The 17425-nt window shown below is 43.8% G+C and overlaps 1 protein-coding gene across 2 annotated transcripts; it reads left to right on the top strand.

Annotated features, from left to right (window-relative positions):
• The first annotated feature begins 5844 nt into the window (after positions 1–5844).
• On the top strand, positions 5845–16185 carry LOC141727217 (RNA polymerase II elongation factor ELL2-like). 2 transcript variants are annotated; one of them, XM_074533403.1, is made up of 6 exons: positions 5845–6454; positions 8276–8400; positions 9239–9560; positions 12336–12402; positions 13883–14054; positions 14488–16185. In XM_074533403.1, the coding sequence occupies exons 3-6, from the start codon at positions 9383–9385 to the stop codon at positions 14572–14574; spliced, it is 504 nt and encodes a 167-aa protein (XP_074389504.1). In that variant the 5' UTR covers positions 5845–6454; positions 8276–8400; positions 9239–9382; the 3' UTR covers positions 14575–16185. The 2 variants fall into 2 exon arrangements, with proteins under 2 accessions (XP_074389504.1, XP_074389503.1); XM_074533402.1 differs by lacking the exon at positions 8276–8400.
• The last annotated feature ends 1240 nt before the right edge of the window (positions 16186–17425 follow it).

The raw sequence follows: 17425 nt of genomic DNA, 5'->3' as shown, positions 1-17425 counted from the left end.
GCTTATTTCCTATCACATAACTTTCTCTAGAAAGGATTATAATTTGGTATTGTCTTCCATAGAGCATTTCATGTGGCATGACTTTTCTTTAAAAGCCACTGGAGTTCTGATTCTCAACAGTGGCAGGGAAAGCACTTTTGGCCACTTTAGTGAGGTTTCCTGGAAAATGTTACTCATTTGTCTTTGTAGGCTCTGATTTGCTCTTTCAATCTTGCTGCTAGGGTAAGATCTCCATGGGCTAAATAAGTTTCAGTTAACTGGGACTTTTTAAATAAATTTTGTACAGTGTCAGCTATGAAATGAGAATCACTATCTGCTGGCATACCAGAAGGAATCCTTACTCTTAGTAGTATTTTTTATTTTTAACTGGAAGTATTTCTCTGACTTTGTTAGTGTGACAAGGAAAAGCCTCTGGCCATGCAGAAAATGTGTCCATTAAACCCAATAAGTATTTATATTTACTTCTTCTTAACTCAGAAAAATGTCCTTGTCATTAATATCTGGTACTACTTCCCTGGTTTGGGATCCAAAAAGGCAGTCTTTTGTAAAACTGTGCATTGATCTGTAAGCAGATTTTAAATTTCAGTTGTCACAGTCCCTGTCAACCTAACACTAAGTAGCTGCCTTAGCAAACTGTCTACTGTACCTTCAATACCCCAATGGGTTTCTTTATGTTTGTCTTCTGCAGTTTGGCTCATTATTGCTTGAGGCACCCTAACTTGTTGATTTCTTGATACCTACCACCCTTCAGGACCAAATTAGACATTTAAGGATTTTGCGGAATGTTTTCATCATAGTGTTCTGTGTGTGATTTGGAAAGGTTCCCAACTTTGGAAAGAATTGCCAGCAAGATGCTTTGTTCTGCCTCCTCTCCAGCAGTTTTGTCTGCTCATCAGTCTCCTGGGCTTGTGTGAACTGTTGAGCTTTGCAGTGCATTATTGCTACTTTAGCAGGAAACTTGATGCTCCCAAAGCTGTCCCTGTTTGATTGGAGATGCTGATTCCTTACAGAAGGATTGAGGAACACAGCAGGGTTCAAGGCAGTAGCTGTCTTTAGCACCATATCTTTTGTTCCAGGAGTACCCCCTGTTACTTTAGGAAAACCAGTGAGCTCCTTTTTGCTCTACACCAGACATTACCATGTGCAGCACACATAAACAGACACATTTCTTCCCATGTGTTTTCAAGTCTATTCTATCAACCAGGACTGTGCTGGCTCCTGCTCTCAAGGGCACTCTTCATCCCTTGGAGACAATGTTTAGATGTTCTTTTAGGAAATATGCTCTTTTCCAAAGGGTTCTTTCCTGCATTCCCAGTCTTTGAGATAAATATGGATTTATTGTACAAGGCAAAGGCACTCATGTATGAATAGTGCAAAGGGATCAGTCAAATCTGGTAACTCCAGAACCGGGGTTGTCATCAATGTCTTTTTAAGCTATGGAAAGGCTGTTGGACTTCCCGGAGGGTAACACCTCATGAGATTCCCTTCAAGGTTCATACAGAAGTTTTTCCAACAGTCCACAAGTGGGGATCCATAACAATCACAATCCAGTCATTCCCAAAAAGGGACACTGTTCTTTTCCTTTCTGTCTCCAAAACTACACTGCCCCTTTGACTGTGGCAGCCAGGAAACCAAACATGGGCACACGTGGATATGGTCTTGAAGACAAAGAAAATATTTTGTGACATGGAAAATGAGCTTTGCATGCTAATATTCAAGCCATTCTCAATGGCATGTTTTATTCCCTCTCCCTGTTATGGATTCTGTGTTGCCAGCTGACTGAGATCAGGAGTAAGTTTGGATAAGGGGAAAATGTAAGTCAAATGATCAGAAGCTGAGTATAAAACATTTCTCCAGATGTGTCAGTAATTTCAATGGCCACCTGCAGTCAGCACAACTGTCAGCCTGGAATTGTGTTCATGCTCCTCCCTGGCCTTTCCATGTGTGCTCCTCCTGCAGAGCACCTGGGGGCCTGGGCATGCTGCTGGCTTGTTTCCCTTGAGGAGACTGGGATGAGGAAGGTCAGGGGGTTGTGACAAAGAGATGACATTTGAGTGATCGTGTACGTGCTGGAAGCCTCACAGACTGACGGGCCCATGACAGGATGGCCCAGAGCTGTCAGGGCTGCGCCTTGGTGACCTGGTTAGAGGTGTTGAGCTGCTCCTTTGCCTCAGAGAGAGCCAAGTGCAGCACTTTTGTTCAGAAACACTTCATTAGCCCTGCTTTGCACAGCTGCCGCTACTGGGGTTGGTGGGGTGCCCCTTTCCTCACTTGGAAATGAGCAGAGTCAGTGATGGGACAGGGCAGGGCATTCCCTACCTGTGCCCATTGTGAAATCCCTCTGCCCGGACTGTGTCGTGTCCTGCTCCTCAGTGACATCCCGGCCAGCCTGGCACATGGAACCCCCCGTTTCCAAGGACACGTGGCCATTGTCACCGGCACAGGGCAGGACCGCTCAGAGCCTTTGGCGGCTGCAGCGAGAGCGGGGGTGTCAGAGCCACAGCGAGTGTTTTTCCAACTTGGCTGGTTGCAGCACCCGTTGTTCAAGAGCCCAATCCACCCACGGCGTGGAGGTAATGATTTACAGTTCTGTGCAGGAAGGGTGGCTCAGGGACAAATTCACAAAGGCAACAGCGCAACAACCAGAACATTTCAGTGTTTATACATTTGAGCAAAGAAAGGAATTAGTGTTCATTGACTCTAAGTTTCCCTAATTCTCTCCAAAATGAGTATACTTTCTGCTGTTTGGTAATGACCCTCTCCCTTCTTATGCTCATTAGTCTGCATGCCCAATCTCCCCTTATTCACAGTGAGGTTCCTTGCGTAAAAAGCTGGAACGGCCTTTTTTCCCTGACAGAGCTGATTCAGCACAGTTGCTGCATTGCCTTTATCAGATAATTCCTTCTTTCAGGGGTTCTGCCAAATGTCCTTATGTCCATAAATTCTACTTTCTTTGTGTCCACCATGAGTGGTGCATCCCTCTTCCCAGGCCTTGCTAACCTGCCCTGTGTCTGAGGTCACTGAAGCCTGTCAAGCCTTCCACCTCAACAAGGCAATTCAGCCAAGAAGTCGCCTGCCTTTCCAAGGCCTGGCCATCGCTTCCAGCTTGTTGGCTAGTTCTTGTTTCATGGCAATCATCTCCCTTCTTGTTGATGAGCCTTGGAAGCCACAAAGGACAAGCATCCAGGAACACATTTTCCTAAGTAGTATTCTGCATTTGCAGATTATTCAGCAGGATCAGTGTCTGTGTGGGAGCTGGAGCAGCCGAGGCAGAGTGGGATGGCGGAGCTGCGGGCCTGGGCAGGATCCAGTGAGTTCCGCAGGGCCCCAATCCGCACTGCGTCCCACAGGGTCCCCACCGGCACTGCCATGAGCGTCAGGGTGAGCCAGAGGTGCCAGGAGCAAGAGGTGAGGGGCAGGTGTGGGGCTCTGTGGGTTGGCAGCGGGTGGGGGCTTGGCCATGATGTTGGTGTCAGGTGCTGCTGAGCCCGCGGGAGCTGTTGGACAGGGCTGGGGCCCCACTGGTGCTCCAAGGGCCCCTTTGAGGCAGCTGCCCGGGGGGAAGCGACGCACACGGATGACACAGAGGAGGTGTCTGTGGAAGTGGGAGATTGTCTGCAGGAAGTGGTTCTCAGGTAATGATAGGGAGAAGGTGCCAGTGGAAGTGGGAGGTTGATTTCACGGTTGCAAGTGGCACTCAGGGATGATACAGAGGAGGTACCAGTGAAAGTCAGATATTCTCCATGCTGTGACACTCAGGAAATTCATGCTCTGGACATGGCTCATGGCCAAAATGCATGGATTTCTCATGGTTCCCAGTTTGTATGGAACTCACTGAACACGTAAGGGTAAAGGAAACTGTCTAAATTTTTTTCAAGTATTAGGAATAGCCATTATTTATTCCTAGCTGTCATGCATAGTGGAGAACTGCAGCCACATGCACCTCATCTCAAATCTTTTCTAATTATTGATACACTTTTTGTAAGCATAGAAATTTATTTTCATTTCTTCTTAATTGCGGAATTCCTTCCATAGAGTAATATTTTATCTTCTACTGTGTAGTGATGTCTCCCTCCTCATGGTAATTAGTCCACAAGTTTCAGTCCATTTATCATGGCTTTTAAGATTTTATTTCAGCCAATTTTGCCTTCCAAATTAGGCAGATGGATGGCAGTAATTGTTTTTGTAAAAAATATGCTTGTGTCAATAGACATCTGAGTGATTTTGAGTTCCAATGGGACATGTCATAATCTGTACTAAATGATGAGTTCAGCCAGGCACCCAAATTTTGTAATCTCTGACTAACTTAGGATGAACTATTTCCTATAACTTAGAATAAAATATTTTACATCTATGGAAATAATTGCATCTAGAGCTGAGGAAAAGAGAAAGGGTTTTGGGGCCTGTTACAGTTGAAATTCATCTTTTTGCAGTTGAAGTTATTCTTGGAGCTGACTCCAGGATGTACTTCCTTAATGCCAAATAAATCCCAGTGTCAGGTGCTGCCCTGACTTTCAAATCCTTTGTGCCCCTCTCTGGATTTTTAGCTTAGCACTGACCAGTTCACTTGTACTCAGGCACTTGATTTCAAGGGAAGCTTGTGCCTATAAATTCCAGCAATTGGGAAAGGATGACTTGCTACTGGAGGGCTTGGCTGCATTAGAGGCCAAGTGAGGGTGGATCTCTCAGGGCACTTTTGTAGCCGGCTGCTTTCAGAGGGAGAGCTGTGTCAAAGCAGCCCTTTTTGACGCTGTGACAGCAAACCTTTGCAAATACAGCTCTTGTTAAAAATGGAGGGCCTAGTTAATCAGCAGTAATGAAGATTAGGCTGAAGATTTTACAGAAAATTTCTTTCCCATTTTAGCCAAATACCAGCGAGGCGTCGCACAGTGGAAGTGCACAGGTTGTCAAATTGTATAACCCACTTGGAGGTATGGTTGGCTTTCATATTTTGCTCAATGTCCGTAAGATTTTCCACTTGGTAATTCATTTTTGCAGCATATTCATTGAAAAGGGGATCTCTTGTGTTCAGAGATCTCAACCTGGAGGTGGTTTGGCCTCAGGTCAGACTTGCAGTCACTTGTCACTGCATTCAGTCACTGGTTTGTTTTCCCCTGAGAAAGCCTGCCTGTATGTTGTTCCCGTACTGCCTGATGGGTTGGAATTTGGAGCATGGAGGTCAAGATTTTTACCGTCTTATGCACTTAAATTCACAGACTTGGAAGTTAAGGTTTTGGAAGACCTATCAACTGTCTTTAACCATTGAAATTTAATTGGGAAATTGAAAGAAAATTACATTGAAGAAGTTGCATAGAGAATTTCCTATGTTCAAGACCGAAACCATACTTGATTGAATTATTTGTCTTGGTCATTAATAAGTGAATGTTGCCCCAATACTACCTTGGGCTCTTCTCAAGGAAATTGAAAGGAATATATTGATGTCATCTTGCCCACGGATTCCAACATTTCCCACAAAGCACAATGTGCTTAGGAGGTGCCATTTGTATTGATCTGTTCTGAGTGCTGTTTCGCCAAGGAGCCTGGCTCCAGGCAGACACCAGGTGCACATTCCCCTTCCAGGCACTCAGTGGCACTGCCTGCAGCAGTGAGCTGAGCCAGGCCCAGCCAGCTGCCCTGAGCAAAACAGGCTTTGACCTGGCTGTGGCTGCAGTCACCTGCCTGCAGGGACATCCCTGCCGCTGCAAGTGCAGCTCTTGCTCTGCCTTAGCCTAGTGCAGAGCATTTTTGGGCAGCATGGTGGTGGCTTTTTGGAGAGACAAAAGTTGACTTCTGAATTTCTCATTGGGGATGTGCTGTTTTACATTTCAGTGATTTGTGTGATTCTTGGTGGTGATCTACATAGATCCTAAGGGAATATTTAACATTGAGTTACTGGGGTGTGAGAACTGGCATTAGAGAGTCAACTGGAGAATTTTTACCACATCTACTTTAGGCTGGCACAAAAAATCTCAGGTGAGACAGGTCTGGTTGCTGGTAGAGTCCAGGGTACCTTTGCAACATGCTCCATACAGGACCAGTTAGGGACTAGGTTTTTTCACAGAATCAGAGAATATGTGAGTTCAAAGGAATTCCACAAGGATATTCAAAATCAGCTCTGTCCCCAAGACATTTTAATCAACTCTTTTGCGTTCTGCCAACTTCCCATTTGACACTTCTTTTTCTGCTTTCCTTTCCTTTGGGAAAACAAGCAGATGTGAGAAGAGCCAAATCACACACTTCATGTCCCGCCCCTGAGGAGAAGAGAACAAAGCCCACGAAGCCTGCAGAGAATGAACAGAAGCCTTGCAGTGCTGTTTATCGGCGACCCTACAGGGACAGGGTGATTCATTTACTTGCTCTGAGGACTTACAAGAAGCCAGAGTTACTTGCTCGCTTGCAGAGAGATGGAGTCATGCAAAAGGACAAGGGCACCCTTGCCAAGATCCTTCAGCAGGTGAGATGGTGGAGTTTGTGCCAGCATTATTACCACCACACTCTTCTTTTCTTCCTAATTGTCACTTGTTCCTCTACTCTTTAAATTGCATCTGGACAAATAAGTTTGGAAATGCTCCCTGTTAAAGTTTTTCCATCAACTTCATCCAGAGGTCTCAAGCTGCAGGTCCATGTGACAAAAAGAAAGAAAACTTGAAAATTTTGGGGCATTGTTGTTTTTCTAGAATAGCTGGCAATGAGTAACACTTTGTAATGTTGTTGCTCCTCATGCCTTATTCCATTCTCTTTCTTTTCTGTGCACTGTTTAACTGCTTCAAGGAGTAACTTCACAGGGGTTCCTTGATTGTGTGAAATGGTTTATGACTGCACTTAAAATTTCCTGGAAGAAGTTCCAGGGCAGAGGAGTTCAGGAACTGCAGAGGCCAGTATTTCATTTGAACACAGTTAGTGGCCTCTCTATAGTACTTGACTTCTCTGGGATCTGTGGGGATTTTCTTCCAGGGGTGTTCCAGGCACATCCTCCATGATAAAGATGGTAGCCAAACTTTGAGCAGAGGGTTTCTTTGCTGTCACGTGGTTTAAATATTCCCTCTTCTTGGAACTCAATTAATCAATAACTTCTCCAGTGGTCCTTTAAATTCCACTGGTATTTGATTTTCACAGCCAGCAATAGGATGCACATGCATTGAAAGATGCAATATTTCTCTCATTCCCTTTTCAAAATTCCCTTTTCCCCTAGAGTGTTGCTGAATTATGCTGGCATTAATATATCAAGTGGGAACATTTCCTCTTTAGCTAGGCAAACAGTGTCTTGGAACTTAGTCAAGGGAGGAAAATTCAATACAGTTTCGGTTGATCCCACAGTGACTTTTAAGAACTCATTCCCTGAACCTGGGAAGTTTGTTGCTAGGTTTGCCCAGGGCAGTGGCAGGCTTTTTCATCCTGAAAATATTCACAATATTACGAGGGCCATGTTCTGCGCTCCCAGCTGAAGTAGCCCATTTAGATTTCAAGTTGATTATACATTTTCAAAGCTCAGCTCCTAAGAAGGCAATGGATGGAAACATTTTTCCTGTTCCATTGCAAAGTTTGACGAGATTTCTGTGGTGTCAGTGTGCTGTAGGAGGTGTGAACTGCCTCAGGGTCCAGGTTTGCATTCTGAAAGTTCTGTGTGAGCAGCCCTGCAGCCTGAGATGCCTTGCTCAGGCTTTTGTGGACATCAGAGTAAGTGGGGCTTTATTTTGTATAGGTCTGAAATGGACAGTGTGAGCTTGCTGAGATGTGGTACACACACCCTTGCTTCCCTTCCAACACAACCTGAGTTCAGCTTTGAAGAAGTGAATCCCTGATTCTGGGTATCTTTGTTACTTTTACATTTCTTTTTCTGCTGTGGGCAGACAGGCATCAACACAGACCCAAATTATGAATGTTTATCATATTTTCAAGAAGAAAAGTCAAAGTTGTGACAGATGTTAGTGGTGTCTTAGATGAGTTATTCAGTGTGTTTGAGGGTTCAAATTGATGGAGACTTTCCCAATGGGCTTTTCTGTGGAACTCTGAGCAGGTGTCAGGGGATGAAGTCTAAACCTGCACTTTTGATATCAGTGGTCTTCAGGTTTTACTACCTCAATTTACTTTTTGGAGGTGACTTTGTATTTGTCTTGAGGAAGGTATGATCCTCAATTCATTTACACCTGGGCATGTGCGCATTGATTAATTGAGACAGAGTGCTCACAAGCAGCTGTTCAGGACCAATCACATTTCTCTAGTTTGCATGCAGCAAGCATAATAAAGATTTGTTTTCCTACACGTCTGCCTGTAGGTAGCCAAGTGGAATGCAAAGGATAATTGCTTCAGTCTGAAGGAACATCTATTTCAAACCCTTCAGACTGATTGGCCTGGCTACACCGAAATAGACAGACAGAAGCTGAAGTTAATACTTTCTCGGTAAGTTCAGTCACTCAGAGAAAGGAAAAAAGAGAAATCCCTGGTTAATGAAGCTTAGACTGTGAGAATATGGTGCCTGGCCCTGCACAGGACACCATGAGAAGCACAGCAGGTGCCCAAGAGTGTTGTCCAAAGACTTCTTGATGCCTCCTGCAGTGACCATTGGCCTGGGGAGCCTGTTGCAGGGCTCAAGCACCCTCTGGGCCATGAATGTTTTCCTGATATCCTGCCTAAAGCTCCCTCAACTCAGCTTCATGCTGTTTCCTTCAGTCCTGACACTGAAGGACTCTGTTTTCCCTGCAAGGAGCGAATTTGGACAGTTGATACTTAGGCTTTGTAACATGAAATATTGGCCCATCCATACAGAAAATCAGCTCCATCTCAGAACACCACCAACACCAGTCAAGCGTTATCTCCAGGGCCTTCTGAGAGAGATGCTGCAGTAAGACCAGCTCAGGTATTTTGTGCATTTTTAACATTCTGGACTGTATGGTAAATTTTAGCAGACTTGCTGGTGGTGCAAGATTGTCATCTGAATGATGTGCAGGACCTTCTCATTTGGGGAAGCCTTTGATGGAGCTCCTGAAGGGAGTGTCTTTCTTCCAAAGAATTTTAGCTACAGTCTTGAAGTAGGACATGCTGAGTGCTAAGATGGGAATGTAGGAATGAGACAGAGCCTTTATTTACCTGCAGAACTTCTGGTTTGAATGCTCTTTTTAGTGTGGAAAGATGTGTGTTCAAATTGGCCCAGTTCAGAAATGCTGCTTTTCCAGACTGGGAGCAAAGTTTGATCCTGATCATATAAGTTAATGAATGAATGATTTTGTTATTGATGCAGAAACGGCCTCTGGCTTCTGACTGTACCAGTCCTGTGACGAGCAAGAAGAGGAGAATTGGCCACCAGCCCAGTCCTGTCCAGCCAGCAGCTGGTGGCCACTTTTCTTCCTTCCTTCTGCCTTCCACATCTCTGTTCTCTTCGGACATGTCTCCAAGTGCCGGCTCTGTTTCCCCGTGCACCCATGTGGTGCAGCAAACAGAGAAATTTCGGAGCTCCAGCATCCCAAAAACTGCCAGGGAGCAGAAGGAGATCCCCAACTCAAGTGGGGAGAAAAATGAACTGGGGAGGCTGAAGCAGTGGCACCGCCTGGATTTCGATGAAGGTATTGATGTGCTGGTTTTCCTGACTCCTGTGTGGATAAGTGTGGTGTAAAGATTTGGTAATTCAGAGAAGCTTCTGCCTAAATTAAGGTGCAAGCATGACCCTTTTCCACAGGCAATAGTAAAAATGTTATTGAACAGGAAACGCAAGCTAGGGAGATAGGAATGAGAGAAGAGAGGCAGGGGAAGGGGAAGAGAGAGACATCAAATGGGGAGATATCATCACCACATGGACTCTCTGTTGTCCAACCTGTCCTTCTTAACCCTTGGTCTTCTCAGTGGTGGGGGTCCCCAGGTCTCTCTGGAGGTACCACCTTTATACTGTCCAAGATTCGAGGATTCACAGGGTGGTCACAGCTTGTTCCCACATCTTGGGCTAGAAGCCATGCAAGCACTGATTTTCCTTACCCACAGTCTCTACAGTGGAGGTTTTTGTCTGGTGTCTTAATTTTAAACCCTCACCTCTGTTAGGCAAAGGCTTTGTGCTTTTATTCTTGCCAATTGTGCTTCTCTCAAATTCCTGTTGTGGTGGCTTATCTTATGGGAACATCCTTCTTTGAAGGCATTCTGAATTAGTTAATTGTGCTCTTGCTTTCCACCTTGTGGAAAGGGAGATTTGAAAGTCAGCACTGGATACACGAAGGCACTGCTCTACATTACTGCTATACCATTCTCTCTGCTGGATGGTCATGAAAAATCAAGACTTTTTTATTTTTTTCCCCATTATATTACATTGTAACTCTTGGTTTAAAAGGTAAAAACAGCAAAGCCCAGAACTTGTGCTGCTGGAACCTTCTCTAAAAGTGCATGGATTTTTAGAAATTTTCTCTCAAAGTAGTGCAAAACCAATCAAGAACAAATGAATTTGAAATAGATTTCTTTGGGGAGAAGCCGGTTAAAAGGAAGAGCCAGACACTAGAAGCCAGAGGAAATGGATTATTTTTCTTTCCATCAGGTTTCTAGTAAAATGCCAAGTGTTGGCTGAGACTGCACTTTTTCAATCAGCAGATTTTCAAGACTGCATGATGAAGGCAGAAACCTGTCACACATGTATTGCAGACTAGTTGACTGAAACCTGTCAATCAAATCTCAGGGATTCCATGGTTGTTTGTTGAACTCAGCCTTTTCATGGAAACTTCAAAAGCTACAAAACGCAAGCTGTGGTTTCCTGGAGTTCTACTTTGAACTGGGCTGGGAGTTTCCTCCCCATCCTAGCTGCAGAATTTATTTTTTCAAAAGCTGTGGAAGTGGTACAGACTGAAAACAACATTGAAAAGCTAAACAGAAACACATAAAGAATGCTTGATTTCTGATGACAGGGACACACCCAGCAGGGCAGAGTTCAGTTGCTTTGTTAAATCTGGGGATTGCCTCCTTTGGAGTTTGACCTTGCAAATTCCAAGTTGGGTTCAGCCTGGAGGCAGGTTTGGAGTGTGCAGATGCCTCTTGCGAGTGGTGGTGTGCTTGTAGAAACAGGTGCTTTGAGATGGCCTTTCCACATTTCTTCTGGACATACACACGGTGCCTACAAACTTTGGAATGCCTTTGGAAGGATTTCTGCTTGAATCTATAAACACATGAGCAGCTTTCTTGAAGAACCAGTTCCCAAACTCTGCCCAGCTATGAAGGAAAAATATGTGCTGTGTTTCAAGTGGGGGCTTAGGATGCTTTCATATGGACTGAGCCATGAGAGGAAATGCACTTTTGGAAATGAAAAGCTCACAGCAAAGCTGTTCTTCCAAGTTTTATTGAACATACTATGACTATTGGTATTTCTGTCCAGTTGTATTACCACTTTTCCACTTCTTTTTATACTTCTGCTATACAAAGGAAATCAACAAAAGCAAGTGGACGATCACACAACAGCTCTTTCCTCAAGAATTGAAGCTCAGGTAGCTTAGAAATTGTCAAGAATGGCTGAGTTTTAGCAAAATTACTTTATGTAAACAACGGCAGTGGAAGCTGATAAGGAATGGAAAGGAATATGTGGGAATTTTATGCTTGACACAAAACTTGAAATAGAAAGCCGAGAGAGATTTCCAAGCTCCTGAGTATTCCTTCCTGTTTCAGCTGACTTTTCCTTATGGCAGTTCTCTTTATTATCATGGTAATTCTTGAACATTTCTTTGGAAAGAGGGCTTCAAGGTTATGTGTGCAATGCTTCCCAAGAGGCAAAGGGCAAGTCACAAATGCAGAGCTGTTTCCTGCCCCAACCTGCCACATTAATGAGAAGCACTGAGTTTTGACTGCAGGATATTGGAGTCTTAGTGCCAGTAAGCCCTATAGAATGGAATTGGCTTTCCTGCTGACATGAGTGCAGGCTCTCATCGGAACTGTGGGCCTCTGGAAGCAGCAGGGAAGTGGGGATAGAAACATGGCAGTAAAAGAACTTCAGCTCTCTTCTTTCTTTTTTGTTGGAACCTCGACGTTGATTTCTCTCAAGCTGTTGTCTTTTGAAGCTGCATAATTTTCTGCATGGCTGTGCAGATGGCTGTGCAGATGCCGCCTCATGCCTTCAAATAGGAAAAGCTGAGCTGGGGCTAACACTGTGGGAATGCACAACCTGTAGAATACAGTGGCCATTCCTTCTATCTACCTCCCAGGCAGGGCTACTTTGGAGAAGGTCTTATGTGCCCTATTGTTAAAAGTTGTTAATGCTTCTGAGTAATTTGCTATGAGAAGAACACTGAAGGACTTTTTCAAGACTATCCAATGGGGTTCTTTTGAACTTTTGAAGACCTCCTGATGACGGATGTCAAAATTCTGCTTCTCTGCAGGAGCAAGAAAAGAGACTTCCATTGCCTCCACATGCTCTGCAATAAGCGACCAACCAGACTACTTGAGGTGAGCAAAGTAGCCGTTAACTCTTGCAGCTTTCAGTGGGGTGCAGTGTCCAGCTCTTTCCTGTGGTGAAAGGATGAGTTTGAGCAGATTTATTTGGGCCTGGAAAGCTCAGAGCAGAGATGAACACGGAGGTGGGTTAGGCCCAGACGGACTCTCCCTTCCTGCAGTGCAGTTGCACAGGCTCAGCTGCAGCAGTGGTGCTGCATCCCTACATTGAATTTGCAGTGCAGGAGGGGAGGGAGAAGTGTGTGTGTGGTGAAACACTGGAAATTGCTGCCAGCTTGTGTGAGAGCAGGGATGTTGTCAAGGGCAGTCAGGCCTCCTGCAGCTCTGGGGCTCTGGGGCAGCTGCGGCCTTTGGAGCGGGCACGGCAGGGCCCTGGCTCACATTGCGCCAGTGCCTCCCAAAATGTAGCAAGGCATCTGGAGTTTTCTTTTCAAACTCCTCCTGCACACTAGTCAGGTGTATCTGGGATGCATGCTTGGCACAAACTGCTGTCTGTCCTGGGATTGAACTTCATCCTGTTGAGGATTTACTGCTTGTAAATATTAATCTCTGGATGATTTGAATTATATATTCCCATGTGAAAGGTGTTTCTGTGCTCCAAAAAGAACAAGATCTTCAGGCCCAGAGGAGAAGAAGTATTGGTGTGAGAGTGTTGGGAAGTGGGATCAATTCTTCTCATTGCCATTTCAATTGGATTTGTATCTTGAGTTTGATAAACGTCACGCCTGTTGATGTGAGGGAGAAGGGATTGAAGAATATTTGACTCCCATCAGTGTCTTTAGGCATTAATGAATTTGCCCTCTTTAGGAGCAGATGCTGTTTGGGTAGTAGCTGTAGTTTCAGACTGATATAGAGATTGTTTTTGTGGCTGTGTTACAAATACCTCAGTTCCATGGTCAGTGATGCAACTGCTGTCCACTAGAAGAATCAAATATTATCATTAACACTGCTTTGGTGTTAGACAGTAAAGAATGTAGCTCAAAAGTCCAACTCTGTGCACTCAACTCCATAAATGCATTCCCTGACAAATATGTTTTAGAGATGTATTGTCACAAGTAAATGTAATTAATTTAAGCTTTTCCTACAGAGAAGAGATAATAATTTAGTAATGTATCTCCTCTTCCTGAGGCTGCTGGGTTTGTTTGTCCTTTGACATTTGAAATTAAAGGAAATGTTTTCTAAGTGTGCTTCACTTACTAATGAAGAAAACCTCCACAATGTAAACTATTAGTAACTAAGTGTCATAGAAATGTGACTGATTCCTAGAGTTACCTGACTGCATTCCCTTGAAGCACATGAGCTTGAAAGTAGAAACTGTCAGTCCCAGAGCATCAGACTCAAAGCTTGGGTGTCTGTGTTTGGCATTACCCTGTGCTTGGTGTAATATTACACATGTATTTTTTGGACTAGAAACATACTGGAATGTTCTCTTAGAGTTCACGCATAGAAAAATGGTCTCATTTTTTCCCATTAGAAAATACGTAGCCATTGTCTCCTTGGAGCAACGCCAGCGCTACAAGGATGACTTCCATGCAGAGTATGAGGAATACCGGAATTTACACTCTGTGATTGACAGGACCACAAAGAAATTCAGACAGTTTCAGGAGCAATGGAAGTCTCTGACTCCAGGCTCTGAAGCCTATCAGGTAAAGAAGGATAAAACCATGAAGACTGGTTCATCATCACGGCAGTGTTTTTGATTCCCTGGAACTGCTCAGTGAAACAATGGGAACCTGCAGAATTGGCATATATGCTCAGACACTGCTTGGGCTGGTTCTGATTTTTGCAAGGCCCTGCCCAAAAGCCCCCGTTTGAGCTGTCTATGATGAAACAGAAAGGGAAGAGGTGTCCCAAGCAGAGTCTTAGAGCATGGGCTCCTTCTGTTGGCTATTGAGAGGCTTAATTGCAGATCTTGGGTGGTGCTGGTTGAGGGAGATTTGTTCTTGCAAATGTCCCAGAAGAGTGGTGGCTGACAGAGAAGAAAATGTCTGGAGTTAGACTGAGTGAACTTTTAGTGTTTTACCAAAGTTTGCATTTTATGCTGGTGAAGAAACATTCCTCATGTTTATTTTCTTGTAGAGGCTGCATCATCAAATCCTAGCAGATTATCAGCAGCTACAACAGGTACGTGAGACACCAGAGCTGCAGGGCCATGGTAACTGCTGAGTCTGCCTCAAGGCTTTTTTAAAGCAAAGGACATGAGAGTGTAGACTCTGCAGAAGAGTTTGCATGCCCTAATTTTGCTTTCTCCTTCACAGGGTAGCCCCAGCTACTCTGAAATGAAGAGCAGGTGCCAGTACCTCCACAAAAAGCTGGCCCATATTCAGAGGCGCATTTCTGAATATGACCAGCAGTGAGTGGAGTCCTGGCACCAGACATCTGCTTCAGCCTGGTGACATCTGCAGACCCCAGATTTTTTATTTCAACTAGAAGATTAGGTTTTAGGATTTTTTAAGTTAGTATTGAACAGTAGGTTATGTTAGCACTGAGCCGTAGAATATTTCTTAAAATCTTGGATTAGTTCAAAGAAGTTTAGTTAGTTTAAGAAGTTGAAAGATGATAGTGTTGAATGTTAACAATAAAGAACTCTCACTGTTTATAAGTCCTTCTCTCATTGTTGCTTCTATGATATCTGGAGTGGATTTCTTCTGTCAATTCTGTTCTTCAAGTCTTAAGTTTGTCCACTGAGATAAATTTATCAGTAGAGGGTGGAAGCCCACTACCTGTACTATGAAGTTATGCACATTTTAAGAATCGATTTTGGCTGATGGAAATTCTTTATAAGTTTTGGGGTGTTTTTTTTGACCTTTTTCTTGTTTATGCAAAATCTTTGCCTAAGTGGTGAAAGACATTGAAGTTTGGACAAGTCTGTCAGCAAATCCCTTTGTTTTGGAGGGTTACAGAGGAGTGCACATGAGCTGCTCTCAGCTGTCATCTGAAGCAGCTCTCAAAACAGATTTTAAGTCATGGCCTTCCCTTGTCAGTGAGCCAAGGAATATATCCAGATCTTTGCAAGAGTTTTGTAAAATACGTAGAGTGGTGTTGGAGTCAAGGTACTTCAATGGGTTTTAAAGAGAAATTGCGTTCAAGTGGCCCTGTGGAAATGCTGTCCATTTCTTTGCATATTTAAACCAGTCTGTCTCAACCAGCCTTTCTAGAGAGACACAGATCTTGATTCTTTTACAGATCTCTGGGAACTTGGAATAAAGACCTTTTCCTAAGTTTTCTGCCATTTATTTTTTAGCTTAAACGGTAGACTTGTTACCAGAAAAACCTTAACCTTCTTTTGGGGAAGAATATGAAATTGTCTGAGGCAGGAAAATGTTTGGGAACAATCACCGGGGCCTTTGAATGCCCCTTTCTTCCTTAGAGAGGATTCTACAAATTCTCAATTGTCTCCATGCAATGATGTTAATTCCCTACGTGAGAGATTTTCGAGTGTTTTCTGATTGAACACCTGAGCCATCGTTGCCCTTCTGTTCTCCTTCAAGGGAAGTTCATTAAAATGTCACCTCTTAAGCCCTGAAATTTGGGTCCATTTTTGCCTGGGTCAGGGGTTGCTGCTGCAGCTCTGCAGCGCAGCAGCCCCAGGAACGCTGCTGTGGGGGACATGGGGTGAATTGTGCTGGGGAGCCTCCCCTTGGCCTGGTGGCTGCTGCTGGTTGACAGAGCATGCAGGAATGCTGGTGGTGAGGGTGGGCTGAGAGTGAGGATTTTTCATACTTACCCCTTCATGACCTATCTCGCTTTTTATGGAATTTCTTCTAACTAATTTTACACTGCATAAAGAAGTTATATTTCCATGCTTTTACAAGTCTAATCTTCATATTCCCGGCTGGCTCTATTTTCCCTTCCAGTTTCTTGTGTGTTGGGGCAGGCTGCCCTTTGGGGAAGATGTATGAATGCACTGGTCCCATCTCCTTTTACTTCTGGAAAGGAAGTGTTTAGGAGTACTTGAAATGGTCCTTTCTACTTTTCTTTAAGTGGCTTGTTACTGTGCTTTATGACATAAGACACAGTCCCCAGGTTGATTAGAATATACCTGAGCATCCAAAGTTCTCAGGGATGCTCATACCCAAAATTTCTGCAGAGATGAGAGTACTTTTTGCAAAGAAGGTAAAAAGGGACCTAAATGCTTATTTCCTATCACATAACTTTCTCTAGAAAGGATTATAATTTGGTATTGTCTTCCATAGAGCATTTCATGTGGCATGACTTTTCTTTAAAAGCCACTGGAGTTCTGATTCTCAACAGTGGCAGGGAAAGCACTTTTGGCCACTTTAGTGAGGTTTCCTGGAAAATGTTACTCATTTGTCTTTGTAGGCTCTGATTTGCTCTTTCAATCTTGCTGCTAGGGTAAGATCTCCATGGGCTAAATAAGTTTCAGTTAACTGGGACTTTTTAAATAAATTTTGTACAGTGTCAGCTATGAAATGAGAATCACTATCTGCTGGCATACCAGAAGGAATCCTTACTCTTAGTAGTATTTTTTATTTTTAACTGGAAGTATTTCTCTGACTTTGTTGGTGTGACAAGGAAAAGCCTCTGGCCATGCAGAAAATGTGTCCATTAAACCCAGTAAGTATTTATATTTACTTCTTCTTAACTCAGAAAAATGTCCTTGTCATTAATATCTGGTACTACTTCCCTGGTTTGGGATCCAAAAAGGCAGTCTTTTGTAAAACTGTGCATTGATCTGTAAGCAGATTTTAAATTTCAGTTGTCACAGTCCCTGTCAACCTAACACTAAGTAGCTGCCTTAGCAAACTGTCTACTGTACCTTCAATACCCCAATGGGTTTCTTTATGTTTGTCTTCTGCAGTTTGGCTCATTATTGCTTGAGGCACCCTAACTTGTTGATTTCTTGATACCTACCACCCTTCAGGACCAAATTAGACATTTAAGGATTTTGCGGAATGTTTTCATCATAGTGTTCTGTGTGTGATTTGGAAAGGTTCCCAACTTTGGAAAGAATTGCCAGCAAGATGCTTTGTTCTGCCTCCTCTCCAGCAGTTTT

Source organism: Zonotrichia albicollis, chromosome Z (assembly GCF_047830755.1).
Source record: "Zonotrichia albicollis isolate bZonAlb1 chromosome Z, bZonAlb1.hap1, whole genome shotgun sequence".
Lineage (NCBI taxonomy): Eukaryota > Metazoa > Chordata > Aves > Passeriformes > Passerellidae > Zonotrichia > Zonotrichia albicollis.
This window is presented reverse-complemented; position numbering and strand designations above follow the sequence as displayed.

Coding starts and splice junctions, on each gene's coding strand:
- LOC141727217 (XM_074533402.1), top strand. CDS start 6,413: ATGCAAAAGGACAAGGGCACCCTTGCCAAGATCCTTCAGCAG. Junction 6,455..9,238: donor TTGCCAAGATCCTTCAGCAG/GTGAGATGGTGG, acceptor TTATTGATGCAG/AAACGGCCTCTGGCTTCTGA. Junction 9,561..12,335: donor CCGCCTGGATTTCGATGAAG/GTATTGATGTGC, acceptor GCTTCTCTGCAG/GAGCAAGAAAAGAGACTTCC.